A 16,510-nucleotide genomic window follows, 5' to 3' on the forward strand; every position below is an offset into this window, starting at 1 on the left:
GCATGTTTCTAAATTTGTATGTCTCACATGCCATCGGTACAGTCTTTAATTCGGATGAGTGGTAAAAAGACCAAAACAAATGATGTCAGTGTATTCATAACAGAAAATGATTCAAAAGGTAATAAATATAACGGAATTCGTATACTTGTATATGTTTAAACTGTTATCACGCAAATCAAACAAAGTTTCTATTGAATTAAGTTTATAAGTCATGTATATGCAAATGTTAATTATTCAGGATTGGATAAATATTGTTCTTTTATTTGGCGTCAAATAAATTACAAAAAGATGTTTTAAGTGAGGACGTTTTTCTGTTGAATGAATATCTTCTCGGTCCATGTTATTGTCTTTTGTGTCGACGTTTGGTCACGATCAGCCATTGTGTGTTGAAGCTGTTGAGTATATTTCACTATTTGACTCTATAAAGGTGCCGATGTAAAACTGACAGCATCACCGTCATCGGCCATAGAAGGAACACCACTGACTCTGACGTGTTCTGTAACACAGAATAGCTCCATATACGCTTCGTTTAACTTTATAAACGGCACAGTTGTTGGATTTGTACAGTTGTTAAGAGGTGATTGTGTAAGTGGTACAGGTCAGGACTGTGATAAGCAGTGTAGCTGTACCACAGACGGTAAATCTTACTCCTGGACAGTCGCTAATGTAACCGGAGACTGGAACAATGCACGGATCAGATGTCAGATAAACAACCCTTCCGCTCAAACTAGTAATATCCTGGTGGTCGACGTAATAAGCAAGTATTGAAAACATGGATGAACATATTTCAACCTAAACTTATTATAGAACATCGGACAAACTGCCATTTATTTTATGGTTATAGAATATTGTGTCACATACCATGCACATTGTATGGTGTATTTGGTAATACTTAAGAAATATATAGCAGTAAATATCCTGTATTCATAATTTTCGGTCATTGGAAAATAAAATACTTTTGGAACCAAACTGCACTGTGTTCAAGTGTGTTGTTACAGATAATTCAATATACGTGTATTGTAGTACTTCTATCGAATATCGATTTTTTTATTGATCATTGTTTCTAACAGACGATTGATAGCACAATTTTGTTGCGTTACAACATTTAGGTAGCAGTACAACACATAAAAAAAACCAATAACACGTATCGACCAATCACCGTTGTGATATCACAAAGCCAAAGCAGGTCAAAGGTCTAATAGCTGTATTCAGTATTTGTATAATTACATTGAGTTTGGGGGTATATCAGATTTACACACTATACAACATCATGCATTAAGTAAAATCAAATCGGCTTAAAACTCCCTTACTGATCACAGTCTATTTTGTTTGTTTTTATTTGTTTATATTATTTTTAAATATTAACGTATTAGAGCCCTTATGTGGAAATACATATTTAATTTTACAGTTCCCGTGACAAGTGTGGAAATACAGCCACCAGCTGGTCAGTTGTTGGACATCACAGAGACTCAGTCCACTGACGTTATATGCGTGACCAGTGCCTGTAGACCCTTCGCCAGCGTCTTTTGGTCAGTTGGAGGGATCAACTTCACCTATGCCGGTGCGTCCTCAGTACAAAGTGTAACCGGTGACCTCTACATTACCACCAGCACGCTGACCCTTACTCCAAGCAGGGCACTGTCAGGACAGACCGTGGTGTGTACTGCCTCCAACACGGAAACTCAGATACAGTCAACACGACAACCAACACTTAACGTTAGACGTAAGTGAAGTGATACTTACCCATACAAATATGCACTGTTACAATTTCATGTAGGTATAAAGTCATACATATATAAATGTTGAGAGAAATAACAACGTGTCGATACTCCTTGCCACAAAACATACTCTTGAAGGTATCAGAATAGATTAATCATGAACTATATTAAAGCCTTTCTTAATGGTGTGTGTTGTTCATTGAATTCTGCTATGTGACGACTCTTCTTACCGTGTATCACTGAACGGTAGACTATGTGTAAGCATACAGGCTATGCAAGTGCAACGCTCTTCGTGAAATCTCACCCGTATTGCAAATGTAAATAAGCGAGCCGTTGCAGTGATTACTTTATCAAACGTTTGTACAAGCAAGTATGCTTCTATATACATTTGTAAATTTGCTAAAGAACAAACAAACTTTATTTTTAACCTCTGAATCTACCTGTCGAGCACACGATCAGATTGTGTCGCCGATTTTAGCAAGAAAGTGACTTACACAAGTGCTGGTTGACCTGTAAAGTGTTGATTTAATATGATGACCAGCGATGTCGATAGATTGATGACCAGCGATGTCGATAGATTGATGGGTTTAATCAACTGGTATACACATCTTGCACGAAAACATGACGTCATTGCTTATTATCGTCATTCATTGAATTGAGAAAGCAAATGACATCTAAAATGAAGCTTGTAGGGTTTCTAAACCACAATGGGATGGTCTGCCAACCAGGCGTGATGTACTATGATGTTGACTTTCGTCAGGCGCTTAAAACTAGCTCAGCTTGCTCGGGATGAAGGTTCGATCACACTGCGAGTATGATGTATCTTTTTAGATTGATCGTTTTGTTTTCCAATATTTACATTTACCCAACAAACTATAAGGCATATACAGAGCAGGGGAAATGCGACAACTGCTCTCAGCGTCAGAAATGATGAAGACATAGGCCACACGTGACAAATGTTTGAATGAGAAAAACAACCCTAATTATTATCGTATGGAGGGTTCGTACCGTAACAGGCGAATTGCTATGATCAACAACAATTCAGTCTAATAGCAAATTAATACCAATGGTATCATGTTATTGTCTAATTACTGTCACATTGATAGGTTTACCTAGCTTGATCAAAACACAACAATATGGTAATAACATATAAATAACACTCCTATGATATGTGACAAATCTTCTTCCCTTTCTCACCCACACTATTCTTAAAATAAAGCTCAGACAAACTAACTGTAGACGCGCACCACCAGTAATGTCACGATAAACACAATGTGCCATGAGTGTCTTTGCCTCTGCGCCAAGCTAACCCTTCTTCGCATGTGTGACTACACTAACACAGCTTCACAGATTCTACTTATGTTGCCCATGTCTCGTGTATGTAAACCTTAATTATTTTACAAAAAATATGAAATCAGTTATTTAAACCTATATTAATTACCCTGGTTGGCCCGGATGTTAGTGCGCGGGTGATTTTAATGTGGGAGGAAACCCGAGTACCCGCGGAAAACCCCAAGTGGTCGGGCATATGACCCCATACTTTTTCACGTCCTATCGGGGAATCAAACCCCGGTCGCCCACGAAAAAGGCAAGTGCTCTATCCACTGCGCCACCCGATCAGACAATTCCATGTCTATGGTACCGTGAGTTACAAAGCACCTAGCTTGGTCACAATATCTCTAAACAATTGTAAATCGTTGGAGCTAAACATGAATAGGTTTGAATGATACAGAACCTACTATACCAGCAACACAAACTTATCTGTAGTGTGTTCTTATCAACTCTCTAACACAAAGTGGGCCGTCTGTATGGACCTGTTGCCATTTTACCCCGCGAGAGAGAATATGTTCATATACTTGTAAAGAACAAATGTCAATAGTTTTGAAATCAAATGCTAATTGACGCCTGCTCATAATAAAAAAGTGGAGGCATGATAAAATTTTAAATGATCGGGTTCGCTAGGTCAACCTGCATTATATTGGCGCTTGGTCACTGTGATTGACATGAAACATGAAGTCACATATATTGTATGTATTAGAATAGATACAATTAGCATGTGTTTTAGTATTATGACGGATTATAAAAGTCGGGATTCGAAAATGTTGGAAAGATAACTAACTTTGGCCAAATGGCCTTCATTGGTTATTTTTCCCAACTATTTTGTCACCTTCGTTATATAAACGCACGTTTGAGTTAAATTTGAATCGAGTTCACGCAGCAATGTTTACCTACATGTAATTATGGATGTTTTATGTTGTTAAGATCGTCCTGAAATCTTGATATCACCGACCAGCGACCCGTACGTCATCTCTGAAGGTCAGAAGAATATAACCTTGATGTGTACTGTTACGTCTGCCAATCCGAATGTCTCATCCTTAGTCTGGACAAAGGAGGCTACTGAGTTGTCAAACAATGGGGTGTACAATTTACCCGTCCCCACAACGGGGGTTGCTGGAGTGTACACTTGTTCTGCAGTCAATGATGATGGTACAACGTCGTTAAATATAACGTTGAAAGTAACCAGTATGTATTCATTTTTTCTAATGTTTTGTATTTTTTTTCGGTTAGCAAACTATGAAAAAACACACTATTTTGAGAAATGGTGACATCAGAGTCTAATAACGTGTTTATATTCTTAAATTGCTATATTGGGGAGTGTTTCATGTGATGCAGAAAACACACATGCTTTCGCCTTAAATGTTGTTAGATGTGACGGCTTCATGTTGTCTTTCTTTTATATTTAGTATATCTCAGTTACATGTTGTTTCCTTACGTTAATGATTTTGAGTTGCAGTCTTGTGCTTGTTTGTTGATTTTATGGAACATTTGATCGATATGTGCACATTCACCGTGATACATCTGACCAAGACAGTCATGTCTGATATCATATTTAATTATAATTATCATATGATTTTAGCATTACCTACAACACCAAACATTGTTGGTTTTACGGAAGTGACGTCATCAACACTAACAGTGAAATGGACGCCCAATGACAAGGGAGATATGGCAAACGCATTCAATATTTCCCACGAATGTAAAGACTGTGCAGAAGCTGAATCCACTTCCGTTAACCTGGCTGACAGAGGGAATATATATTCTTCCAAGTTAACCAACTTATTCCCTGGATCGGAGTACTATGTAAACATTACAGCTATTAACATGGCCGGTTCAAGCAGTCCCTTGGAACTTATTGTGTCGACATCACCAGGTATTTCACGAGCGTGATTCTTCTTTAACAATTTTGTGTTGATAATATGAGGATTGAACGGCATTTTTCAATGTTTATGCTGGTATGAACGCGAATCGGTCACATTTACAGCATATTCCATTCAACCCTTAAAATGACGTTAACGACTCGGAAAGCTTACACGAATTTATACAACATGGACAGCCAACAATATATATAACAAATGATTAAATTCCTATTTATTGATTGCTTCAATTGCATAATCATTATTGCAGCAGACACGTGTCCTTCCCCTTTAGAAGATACCAGTACTACCTCGACTGCTTTGTTAGTGGTTGGAATCATTCTTGTTCTGATTGCAGTGGCTGTTTTAGGAATTTCGATCTTTGTGTACCGTAAGTAAAAACAATTTACTGGTTAAATGTTATATTGATTGATATTCTTAGATTGTGGTAGCAAAAAAATGTTATTTATTATTAAACTCCTTTGTTGTAAATTCTTTGTTTCTGTAAAAGTAAGATTTTGTTTTTTCCATTTTGAAAATTAAATTGAAATTAAATTACAAAAAAGTTGTTTCAGCAGTGACATAGAAATATAGAGTTTGTCACACTTTCCTCCACCTCGAGGCTCCAGCGTTACGCTCACTTACGTTCTCTGCATCTCGCGAATATGTCATAGCAAAATTGAAGGCTCAGTGCGTGCCACCTTTTGGATGAGACAAGAAGACTAGTTCGATCCTTTAATGTACATCAGAAGAATCTCGCGGTCATGTAACAGTAAAAAAGACAGGCTTTGAAGTCGGGTGTCGCTCTTTTGTAATCTTCAAAGGACAGGTTTCAGCCTAGTGATTGGTCAAGTGTTTTTTTTTTTTTACCTGAAACCAATCAAACAGCTATCTTCGTGCCTTCAATTTCGCTATGACATATTCTTGGGGTGCAGAGAGCGAAAGTGAGCGTAACCCCTGAGGTGTCGAGGATGCACTTTCCTAAAATTAGAAGGAGTATTACGATAACTAATGAATATTAATATTATTTAATGGTAATTCATGAAAATAAATTCCTGTATTTACTTACGGTTGATACTTTGATAAGAAATAGTTATTGACCTGTGCTGATTTTAATTACAATTTTAATGTCTATGTCAGATTTAAATCTACCAAGCAATATATTTTCTGTTAAGGAAAATCACGGTTGCTCTCTAAGTAAGTATGATTTATTAGAAAAACAATATAAATGTGGAGAGAAATAAAACAATATTTTTCGTATTTCATTGACTAAGGTTAAAGTTTAACTTTGACATTTCATTACGTATGAACTTAAAAGACGTCACTGACCTATTGCAATTATCTAATAAAGTCTTAAACATTTCGATAGTCATGTCACCTTAAAACAAATTGTTCATTTCGAAGCATAAAATGATTATTGCACAGTTCATACGTAAAAGATAAAGATGTATAGCAGAAATATCAACATCAATCAGCCAGACCTGGCATATAATTAAAATTTTACGAAATAAAATTCCTTTTCAAAATTTGATTTGATTTGCTTTAGATCGAAGAATAGAAAGGGAAATGATCAGAAACCTGTCAAATTCAGCAATGTACAGCAGTCCAAAGAAGGTACGTTAAATTGGTAACTTGCTGTATGATATAATGCAAGAATGGAAATGTAAATAAAAAAGTACCCAATGTTGTTCCAATCGCAAAACGAGCATTTGTATTGAAATAGACATTCCAAATATAACTTATGTCATATACAAACTTACATTTACTTTTAACATCCAGTAAGTGAAACTGATAAATGAAAATAATGTTTCATGTAATACTTGTTTTTTAAAGTAACATTTCTTTTAATGATAAATACAGTTGACCTATCAATGCAAAGCCTTAGAAAAGATGAGGAGGTCTTTTCATCTACTCAATATAAGTTATTAGGAGATAATTTTCAACTCAATAACTGATACATAAAGGTTCAAAGTAAAACATGATATATTTTAAATAAACTGCTTTGCCTCAATAAATATTTACATGCATCAATTGCGTGACTGACGAAATAAGTTTGTTACATAAAAAGTATTTGTAGTCGGGCGGTTTCTATCAATGTGACAAATAGCAGAAAATGGCAAACTTCGTATTTTAATCAAATATGCAAACGTGAAATGAATTGTTGAGACCGAAATGGAATTTTCGTTAAATATATAAAGCAATGAAGGATAGTTTTAATGTCCATCCAGGTAAACAACAAGAAATTGTGGAGGAAAGGTAAGTAAGACGTCATTATATTTATCGACTTAAACTTTTGTCATGTCTCTCAGTAAATTATTACATAAATATGAGCGCATTTAGGTTGAAATACCACATAATTATATGGTGTATTCGTTGAAATATAAATTTTACATTTTTCCGTAAACGAATACAATATCTAAATAATTAAGCTAATAGAAAATTCAGTAAGCAAAAAGGATCGGAATATTGATTGCGCAGTTTGCATTAAGTAATGCGGAGCTATGCTTTTAAAGAGCCTATCAAATGCGAATGTATTCCATGTTCATTAACCCCACATCGAACTGATCAGTTCCTAGGCATTTGCTAATATAACAATAAGGGTACAATGATAGTTTTCACCTGTTCATATTAATAGAATACGCAAATGTCCGGTTGTTGCACAAATCATTTAAAACACACCATGAGTATATGTTGGTAAAGATTAAAAGCATACGTTTTCATCTTCTACAAACGATATGCATGTTTAGTCTAGCATCACCGATGAAGCCTAGAAGGACGAAGCAGCATTTTGGTGCAGTGGAACTTATTTTTGACGTATTGTATTGACTACCACATTTTCAGGGCGAATTGTTAAATTTAACCTGATAACACTATATGAAAAATTAAAACTTGAGATGAAAAATAAAAATCAATAAAAAATATTATTATCATTTTCAGAATATGTTTTTGCAGCGTTCTTATTATAAGGCACAAATTGAAATTTTCCAGCTTATATTTTTCTCCTCAAACATTCTTTGTTTTCATATCATGGCATAATAATAAAATAAATATTGCTGACTGTTTAGGTCTTATACATAAACAACTGAAGTGCTTTATATAAGTGGGTAAATATTTTTTTTTCTCGTTAATAGAAATGATTACAATTATACAGCAGTTTTACAAATTGTTCGAACAACATTACGATGTTATGATGTTTGTCGCAATGCCATTGTTTTTTCTTTAAATCAAATGTGATGATAGTAAACACCGTCACCTCACGACATTTGAGTGATATAGGTAGCAGTGCACAGTAGAAATGGCCCGACTCTGATAAACAAGGCACATGTCGAGGAAATGTAAACACAGCGGATATACCCTACACAACACATGTATACATGAATATCTATTTGTAAACTGCATTACATTTACATATAAAGTACTGAGAAGTGTATAAACCTCTTTTTCTATGTATGTCACTTATGTCACATGGTTACCACATCAAAAATTACCAAACAATGCCAATAATTGCTATTTCTGACCCAAAATTTGACCCCCGCAACTAGTATTTTTTTTCCTAAATTATATCTGAAATTAAAGATAACCTACCTGGTTGCAGAATTATCTGGGTCCCAGTAAAGTTGCAAACCTAGATNTTTTGACCCAAAATTTGACCCCCGCAACTAGTATTTTTTTCCCTAAATTCTGTCTGAAATTTAAGATAACCTTCCTGGTTGCAGAATTATCTGGGTCCCAGTAAAGTTGTAAAACTAGATTTTTTGCAATTTTGCATCGTGTGCTGTTGTCAAAATTTTACCTCCTGTAAAGCTAGCTTTTATGTACAGGCACCTTTTCAGATTATGACCAAAAAAATCTTCTTTTTTTTTTTTACAAATGTGAAGCTCACATAGCCCACTTCATCATGCTAATACCAATTTTAGTACAGTTGTATTTCTATATTTTTTTTTACATATCATTATACAGGGGTTAGCCATTTAACAAAAATATCACCCATGGCCACAACCCTCTGTATACTGCTACCTATAGCTTCGTCGTAGAGATATCTAGACATATATGTTGACTTTAGCGTAATTTTCTAGTTGAAGTTATTGTCGTGATGATATAAACAATGATTTTTGATCAGATATGTTAAACATAAAAATGTTAAATTATTGCTTTTTATTGTAGGGGCCACTATCAGGAGCTAGATCCAAATGACATACAGAAGCCCTCCCCATATTCATGTCTCTCTGAAGGTAATCTATTTTTCGCCTTTATAGAGTATAGGTTTTGTTCCTGTTAATTAATGTAAAAATGAAATATCTAAATGTGCTTATTACAAATAAAGGAAATAATAACAGAAATAATTAATGAGAAACACACCGTAAACAACAATATTGCATGGTTGCTTCTGTAACCAGACCTTTTGCATTTAAATTTGTTTTAAATAATGGATATTTTGTAAATTTATTCAAACGTATCATCATTTAACGTTTAACTTATCATCATTTTTTAATCTATATTTTACAAGGTATGCGCACCTATATCAACAGCGGAAGTATATTTATTTCTCTCTTTTTTTGTCAGACAACAATGAGGCGGGCATTGAAACTGTAAGGTGAGATAAAGCTCTTGTGTATTTAACATAAGTTAGTATTACATGTATATAGTCCGGAGACAATGATGATGGCACTTGTAAATTATTATTTGCTGTTGAAAATGATAAGTTATCTAACAAATTTAAAAAAATGTATTATAAAACATTATTTTAGTGTCCATATGTTGAGAAATACCTGTATCACGGGTAAGGAATCCGTTCTCAATTTGCGAAATACGTTTTAGATTAAAATAATGGGACAATTATTGTCAGGGAAGCAAAATTGACATTGGTAATAGTAGTATTTGAAATAAGGTGCTATATAGTTAACTCATATGTTAAAGACTACAATAAGACACATTTAGTTTTACTTATTTAAAATCAATGTCAGTGATGATATATCACATACTCACATATCACATACGTATATGGTTTTACTAATGGTGTTTTTATCATATTGTGTGTTACCAAGAGGAAACTACGAATCCATCCACGGCGATTCAACCGCTAGCCATGATTACATAGAAATCAAGGAAGATGTTGGTATGTGGACGTAGATCATTAAGCAAATATTTGGTAGATTAATGAAGTAAAAGACTAACGTTGTATAAGACAAATAATATATATTATCTGTAACTGAGCGATATCAGGTTATCTCAGTCGAGGGCTAAGATTCTGTAACTAAATTCCAACCGAGGCGTAAGCCGATGTTACAGGATCTTTGCCCGAGGTAATTGATTGTTTTCTCGCAGCTTGAAAACTATTCCATTTCCAGAAAGACTACAAGGTCCGTCTGGGGCCTCAAATAAAAATGACCCCTCCACTATTAATTCCACACTTGAATGCTTCCGCAGGAAAATGTAGTCCGTCCTTAGAAAAAAAACAATGCATTTCAAAGTCTAGATTATATTTTATTTACAACATCAGATATCCAACATAAAAAAATACATATAACGACAAAATAAAATATTTATAATGCATATTTTCAATTACAAGCCTTTATCGCGTGGATGAATACATCGCAGTGTCAAAATTCTGCGAAATGGCACATAAAGGTACCAGACAGATCGAACGAGATAGAAAAATCTAGCATGGAGTATGACGTGAGCTGCGAGACAATTTCATCTAATACATGTAGGAAGTAACATACTAGTATTCGTTTGAAACCAATGTTTTATGAGACAAAAGTACCTTTTATCTAAAAGTTTAAATAACTTAAAAGAGCTGGAAGAATAAATCATTTCATGATTTGGCAATGATAAAACGAATCGGAACTCAGACCATGTACACTGATATGTTCACAAGATACAATTTTCTAATCATTATTTAATTGCAAATTTCCCCATGAAATATTTTACACACTTGTACTGTCTCTCAGACAAACAAACCAAACCCGCTGCTCCTGTCAACATGTGTATTCCAGAATGCCCCGTACCGGAAGTACGCTCCACAGTACAATAAACTAGAAACCAAATACCGGGTCATTAGATCCGGAATGCAAACACTACATCATTATATTTCCAAAATTTGTTATTTCGATTAAGAAATGCTCTATGCAATTGAGGTGTTGTCAAATGGATAGCACTTTTGGACTTCAAATATCTCTTGTTTAAAGATTGAAAAAATATTTTCCAATAAAGTCTATAGATTTATTTTTTAACTGTCTTATATTTGAAGAGCTGTTTGTTTTCGTGTTCATAAGCCCGAAGGTTTGACCGTTAATTCAGTATTCCTCCGAATAGGGAAACATGAAACACGTTTTGCTACTGTCAAAATAAATGAATTAATGAAAACACAAATATATAAAGTAAAATAAAACGCATGAAATATAACTTTCACCCAGTTTATAAATATGAATCATAACTCTAACATTATACAGAAAATGCAATGGTGAACTAGTATTATACAAGGAATGTAATCAGGAATAGTTCCTTTCAGTAACATTTCGTTTAACACCGTTATTTGCATTTCTTTATAAAATACGATGCATTAGCACGACTACTGTGTAGAATACATAACAAGTATGGTTTAATCATCAGCTCACTTCATTGTATTGTATATTACAGGTGTTGTGTGTTACAGCTTTATATCATACACATGTCCTGTTACAGCGCATGTCCTAGTAAATACACAATACAATATTCACATTCGAAAAATGTTATACATTTCGCAGTTTACAACATAAAAAACGATTTTTCATTTCAGACACAAGACGTTATGCAAACACTTGAAGAAGTACATCCAACAACATACTTCTCAAACGAAGAGAAAGCAGTACTTCAAACCGAGGACGCTAAGGATAGATAAACGTTTCCCGTGAAAAAGGGAAATTATATATATATATGGTTAGCAGCCTCATTTGTCAATTTGGTTTAAAATATTTTTCAGACTGATTTGTATCATCAAATACTCTACTGATACAAGTTTAATAATGGAAGGGAATAACAATACAAATAATAAGTTCATAACTTGCCTAATATTGTCTCTAATATCATATCTTAATTTATGTTTTTACTTTAAGGATTGTTTAGAGGATATATATTCTTGTTTGAATGTAGAAAAAGAATATGTGTCTTTCTACGTTTATATCTGAGGTTTGTATTGTAATGGAGATACTTATAGCAAGTGTTCCTTTATTTATAACTTGTCGAGTATGATATTAAATATGTATATCCGCAGAGAGTTCTATCTTAAAGAATAAACGTTAGTTATAGCCCTACTACCTGACCTTTACAGTCAGTCTGATATCTCACTTGTGTATTCCGTTCATCACCCAACTAGTATAAGTCGGTAGGTTTAGTCGTTGTAGTTATTTAGAGTAAGGGCATGCAAGCCACGTACACATGTATGTCATTGACTGGTCTTAGTAGCGAACCGGTATAAAGGGGGTCAAAAGTGATGAGCAGTGTAAATGACCTTCGGTCAGTTTCAGACGCTTGACCAACATCAACCATTAGGAACAATTCCACAAATTCACCACACATCCAACATTGTAGTTTCGGTCAAAAACTTCAGTTAGAAGCTGGCTGCAGTGTGGGTTTGTTATTTATTTATTTAAGACAAACTTCCTAAGGGTACCGATACAAGCTTTTAATAGATCCCGGGAATATAAGTATTACAGGTGACTCAACACCTTAATCGTGTATCGACCGCCTACTTGTAAATATATATTATCAGGTTCATAGTAATATAAAATTACAGACCATAAATTAATGTTCAAATATTTAACTGTAAAAGTTTTTAAAAGCCATGGCAAGTAAAACATGATCTGTGATAATTTCCGCGTGTATGTCATTAATATGTTAATACATGTATGTCTATTTCTATTTTGAGTACATGCATGTTAGTACGTTAAATAACTAGTAACATCCAACATTCTATAAAAAACGACTTTACGTTATCGTATGCTATATACTCCAATATGTATTCCAACACTCTGATTATTGTTATTAACAATATCATAAAATATTCATCTAAACGCTTTATGAAGTTTGTTCTAATAAATAATAGTATACTACAAAGTGTGATATTTGATAATGCTATATTACCCTTTCTTATATATCCGCCATCCGCCATGGAAAGCATGCGTACGTTTAGGTAATACCACGTCCCCACAAAAATAGACTTTTCCCAATGACCACAAAACAACCAGGATTTTTTCTGTAGATAATGGGAAATCGAAAAAAAAAAATCGAAATCGACACCTTACCATACAGCTTAGTTTTAAGCTGTCCCTATTGGTAATCTTGAAAGTGAGGATCGAGGTAAAGGATTCTATAGAAGAGTATGTAGCGTCACTGATAAAACTTTTAAATCAGTTGATAATAAATAACATACTATGACTTTTGATTACATTTTTTCATCTGCGATTATTCTAAGGATTTATACTTCATTTGATGCAGCTCCACATATGGAAGTAATAATTTACACTTTGGATATTAAATGGGTCTAGCAATACAATGGTAAAAACGATCACGATTTAATTGCAGTTTTGATATCACGTTTAATGTTTGCCTTCAATGAGATTAAGTGCAGAAAATATGATAATGCTGCATGATATAGCATATATTACGAATTAATATGATAGGTCCATGAAGTATTTAAAGAGTCAGATGTTAGTAAGTGTAATGTTGATATTTTACCCGAGGTTTCAGAATCTTTTTCAGAACTGAGCTTTACCGAAAGTTTGTTAAGACAATTCATATAATAAGCAAATGGAACACAAAATATAGCAAAATATATAGATGTGTTACACACAAACTACGGCCAGGTTTGAAAATTGAGAAAAAAGTAAGTTATACCAACGGTATACCTCTAAAAAGACTTCAGGACAAGCTTGTTGCAATAATGATTCTGAGGTGGTTTGTCATGCCGACGACAAGATTGTCACAGTCAGCCAAACGACGTTTTGATTTTGACGACATTATATAAAAGCGTCATCTGATTGTGACGTCAGTGTAGTAAAGGTCACTGATTGAACCTGTGTAGGAAAAGAAATAAATACGTTTATATAGTATTGCTTTTTATAGTTTTCTGTTGAATAGTCATATTCAGCTGTTATCACTTACTGGTACAATAAGGTCAACCCTATTCCAGGATAAATGTTTTCCAAATAAGTAGTTTAACGAAACATTTACAATGTATTTCGGATAGCACGGGTTATAATTGGGTTTGTTGTCGATTTGATTCGGCATTGAGGAAACGTCTTCCTGATATCTGACAACAAATGCGCATTGAAATTAATTGACATTTTTAAAACACTTTTAAAAGTGCAGACGCTATCTTGAAATGTCTTTCAATGTACTCTTCTGTTTCAAGGATTTTGTCTAGGAATTTTCAATATCCATTGCAACATTAGTTTATAATGCCAAGACTACATTTAAGAAAAACAAAAATAAAATGTATCTATTGGTCTCATGGTATCTTCTTGAGAGCCTCGACAGCGACTAACAAAGCCTGCAATAACATCTTAATAGACAATAGTCTGGCGGAAACAAACCATTGATCATTTCCGTGTCGGTCTATCGGACAAGCACACATTATTCTGAGGAGAGTCACATTATCAATCATTCTGAATCACGTCATTGGAGATTGATATACTCTTTCACCCCCTTGCGGTTGAGATGGGGGAATCTCAACCCGAGGGCAAATATTCTTGGGTTGTCAAACACGAGGCTTCGTCGAGATTCCCCTATCTCACCCTCCATGGGTTGAATGATTTTTTCTCTCTTATCCTGTTCACCCATTATGTATTATACATATAATGTCATGATAACGGTACAGGCTTAATTCAGGGTTGACGTGACGTTGATGGATTGTTGACGTGACGTCATCGTATTATTGACGTGAATAGGGGAATCCCTAGGGTGAGACAGTAAAAGTGTGGATACACCTGTCCAGGGTAAGAAAAACTACAATCCGGGACATTTATGTGTTAGTCTCTACGGACATAAATTATAGATTAATCCACGCAAGGGCTTGGGAAACAAAAATGTCAGTCTGATTACAGAAACACAATATTAACTTTGAAGGAGTCAAAAGGTTTCATAGTCATTTTTTCAATGTGGTTATTTTTTCCAATTCTAGCTCTAGTTTCAAAGATGGTAGCACTAATCAAAACATGCTTCCACATACTATACTGTTAATTGAAACAGTAAAGGTATCATGAGACACACACATAGAGTTTTAATATTACGTTAAAACACCTAGACAGGTGAAGTTAATGTATTTCTAGCAAGTGTCAAATTTCATCAACACGCATTTTAACACCAAGAAACACAGTACAGACATAAAAGAGTGCAATGTGAGGCAATTGAGTGTCCCCTAACGGTCAGATGAGTGTCAGAAAGTGAGTTTGTTTGCACAGATTAAGGTCAAAGTTCAAAGAGTTACACTTGGCATCCTAAGATTATCTATATAAAAAATTGTCTATAGGTAATATAATAATAGTTCTAAACATCGGATACAGTGACCTTCGTTTAGGATTTTTCTCATGTGTGTCGTTCTCACAGCAACGAATGACAGCCTGTACTTTTTCTGTCATAGTTTAGTTCTTCATTTCGTTTTACCCATTATACTTTATGAAATATATAATACACACACATGATCAAGTGTCTGAAACGTTCCGCTTATGTGACACAATTCAGGAAGGAGAACAACTTCCTGTTGATGCTATGCATGTCAGAAGACTATCAAACATTTATTCATACATACATACAATACACAGTACCTTAAGTATAAAATAAGGCCTGTCTGACAACATTATGCACATACATATTTATCCATATTGAGTTTTGTCCATCAATATTTAATAAATCGGTAATGGATTGGGGTTAGTATAACATAACAATGCTTTCCCAACAGTAGTGATGTATGTATCCTGAACATTTACATAACTCACAACAGTAGAAATGTGTGTATCCTGAACACTTACCTAACTCACAACCGTAGAGATGTTTGTATCCTGAACACTTATCTAACTCACAACAGTAGAGATGTCTGTATCCTGAACACTTACCTAACTCACAACAGTAGAGATGTTTGTATCCTGAACACTTACCTAAATCACAACAGTAGAGATGTCTGTATCCTGAACACTTATCTAACTCACAACAGTAGATATGTTTGTATCCTGATCACTTACCTAACTCACAACAGTAGAGATGTTTGTAACCTGAACACTTACCTAACTCCCAACAGTAGAGATGTATGTATCCTGATAACTTACCTAACTCCCAACAGTAGATATGTATGTATCCTGAACACTTATCTAACTCCCAACAGTAGAGATGTTTGTAACCTGAACACTTACCTAACTCCCAACAGAAGAGATGTATGTATCCTGAACATTAACCTAACACCCAACAGTAGAGATGTTTGTAACCTGAACACTTAACTTACTCCCAACAGTACAGATGTTTGTATCCTGAACACTTACCTAACTCCCAACATAGAGATGTTTGTATCCTGAACACTTATCTAACTCCCAACAGTAGAGATGTATGTATCCTGAACCATTACCTAAC

The 16,510-nt window shown here is 34.5% G+C and overlaps 1 protein-coding gene across 5 annotated transcripts in view; it reads left to right on the top strand.

Moving 5' to 3' along the window:
* The window catches only part of LOC110458977 (sialoadhesin-like), a 21,297-nt gene extending 7,296 nt beyond the window's left edge, over window positions 1-14,001 (top strand). For 3 of the 5 annotated variants that reach the window (XM_021510986.1, XM_021510984.1, XM_021510988.1), the window contains 12 exons: window positions 428-757; window positions 1,409-1,723; window positions 3,981-4,241; window positions 4,636-4,929; window positions 5,184-5,303; window positions 6,088-6,109; window positions 6,459-6,526; window positions 7,141-7,168; window positions 9,077-9,144; window positions 9,476-9,506; window positions 9,958-10,028; window positions 11,691-14,001. In XM_021510986.1, the coding sequence (XP_021366661.1) occupies window positions 428-757; window positions 1,409-1,723; window positions 3,981-4,241; window positions 4,636-4,929; window positions 5,184-5,303; window positions 6,088-6,109; window positions 6,459-6,526; window positions 7,141-7,168; window positions 9,077-9,144; window positions 9,476-9,506; window positions 9,958-10,028; window positions 11,691-11,716 (1,634 nt within the window). In that variant the 3' untranslated portion in view covers window positions 11,717-14,001. The remainder of the gene's footprint in view (window positions 1-427; window positions 758-1,408; window positions 1,724-3,980; window positions 4,242-4,635; window positions 4,930-5,183; window positions 5,304-6,087; window positions 6,110-6,458; window positions 6,527-7,140; window positions 7,169-9,076; window positions 9,145-9,475; window positions 9,507-9,957; window positions 10,029-11,690) is intronic. The other 2 variants (XM_021510987.1, XM_021510989.1) reach the window with 1 other exon arrangement.
* Window positions 14,002-16,510: the final 2,509 nt, after the last annotated feature.

The sequence above is a fragment of the Mizuhopecten yessoensis genome, unplaced genomic scaffold, assembly GCF_002113885.1.
Source record: "Mizuhopecten yessoensis strain PY_sf001 unplaced genomic scaffold, ASM211388v2 scaffold9887, whole genome shotgun sequence".
Lineage (NCBI taxonomy): Eukaryota > Metazoa > Mollusca > Bivalvia > Pectinida > Pectinidae > Mizuhopecten > Mizuhopecten yessoensis.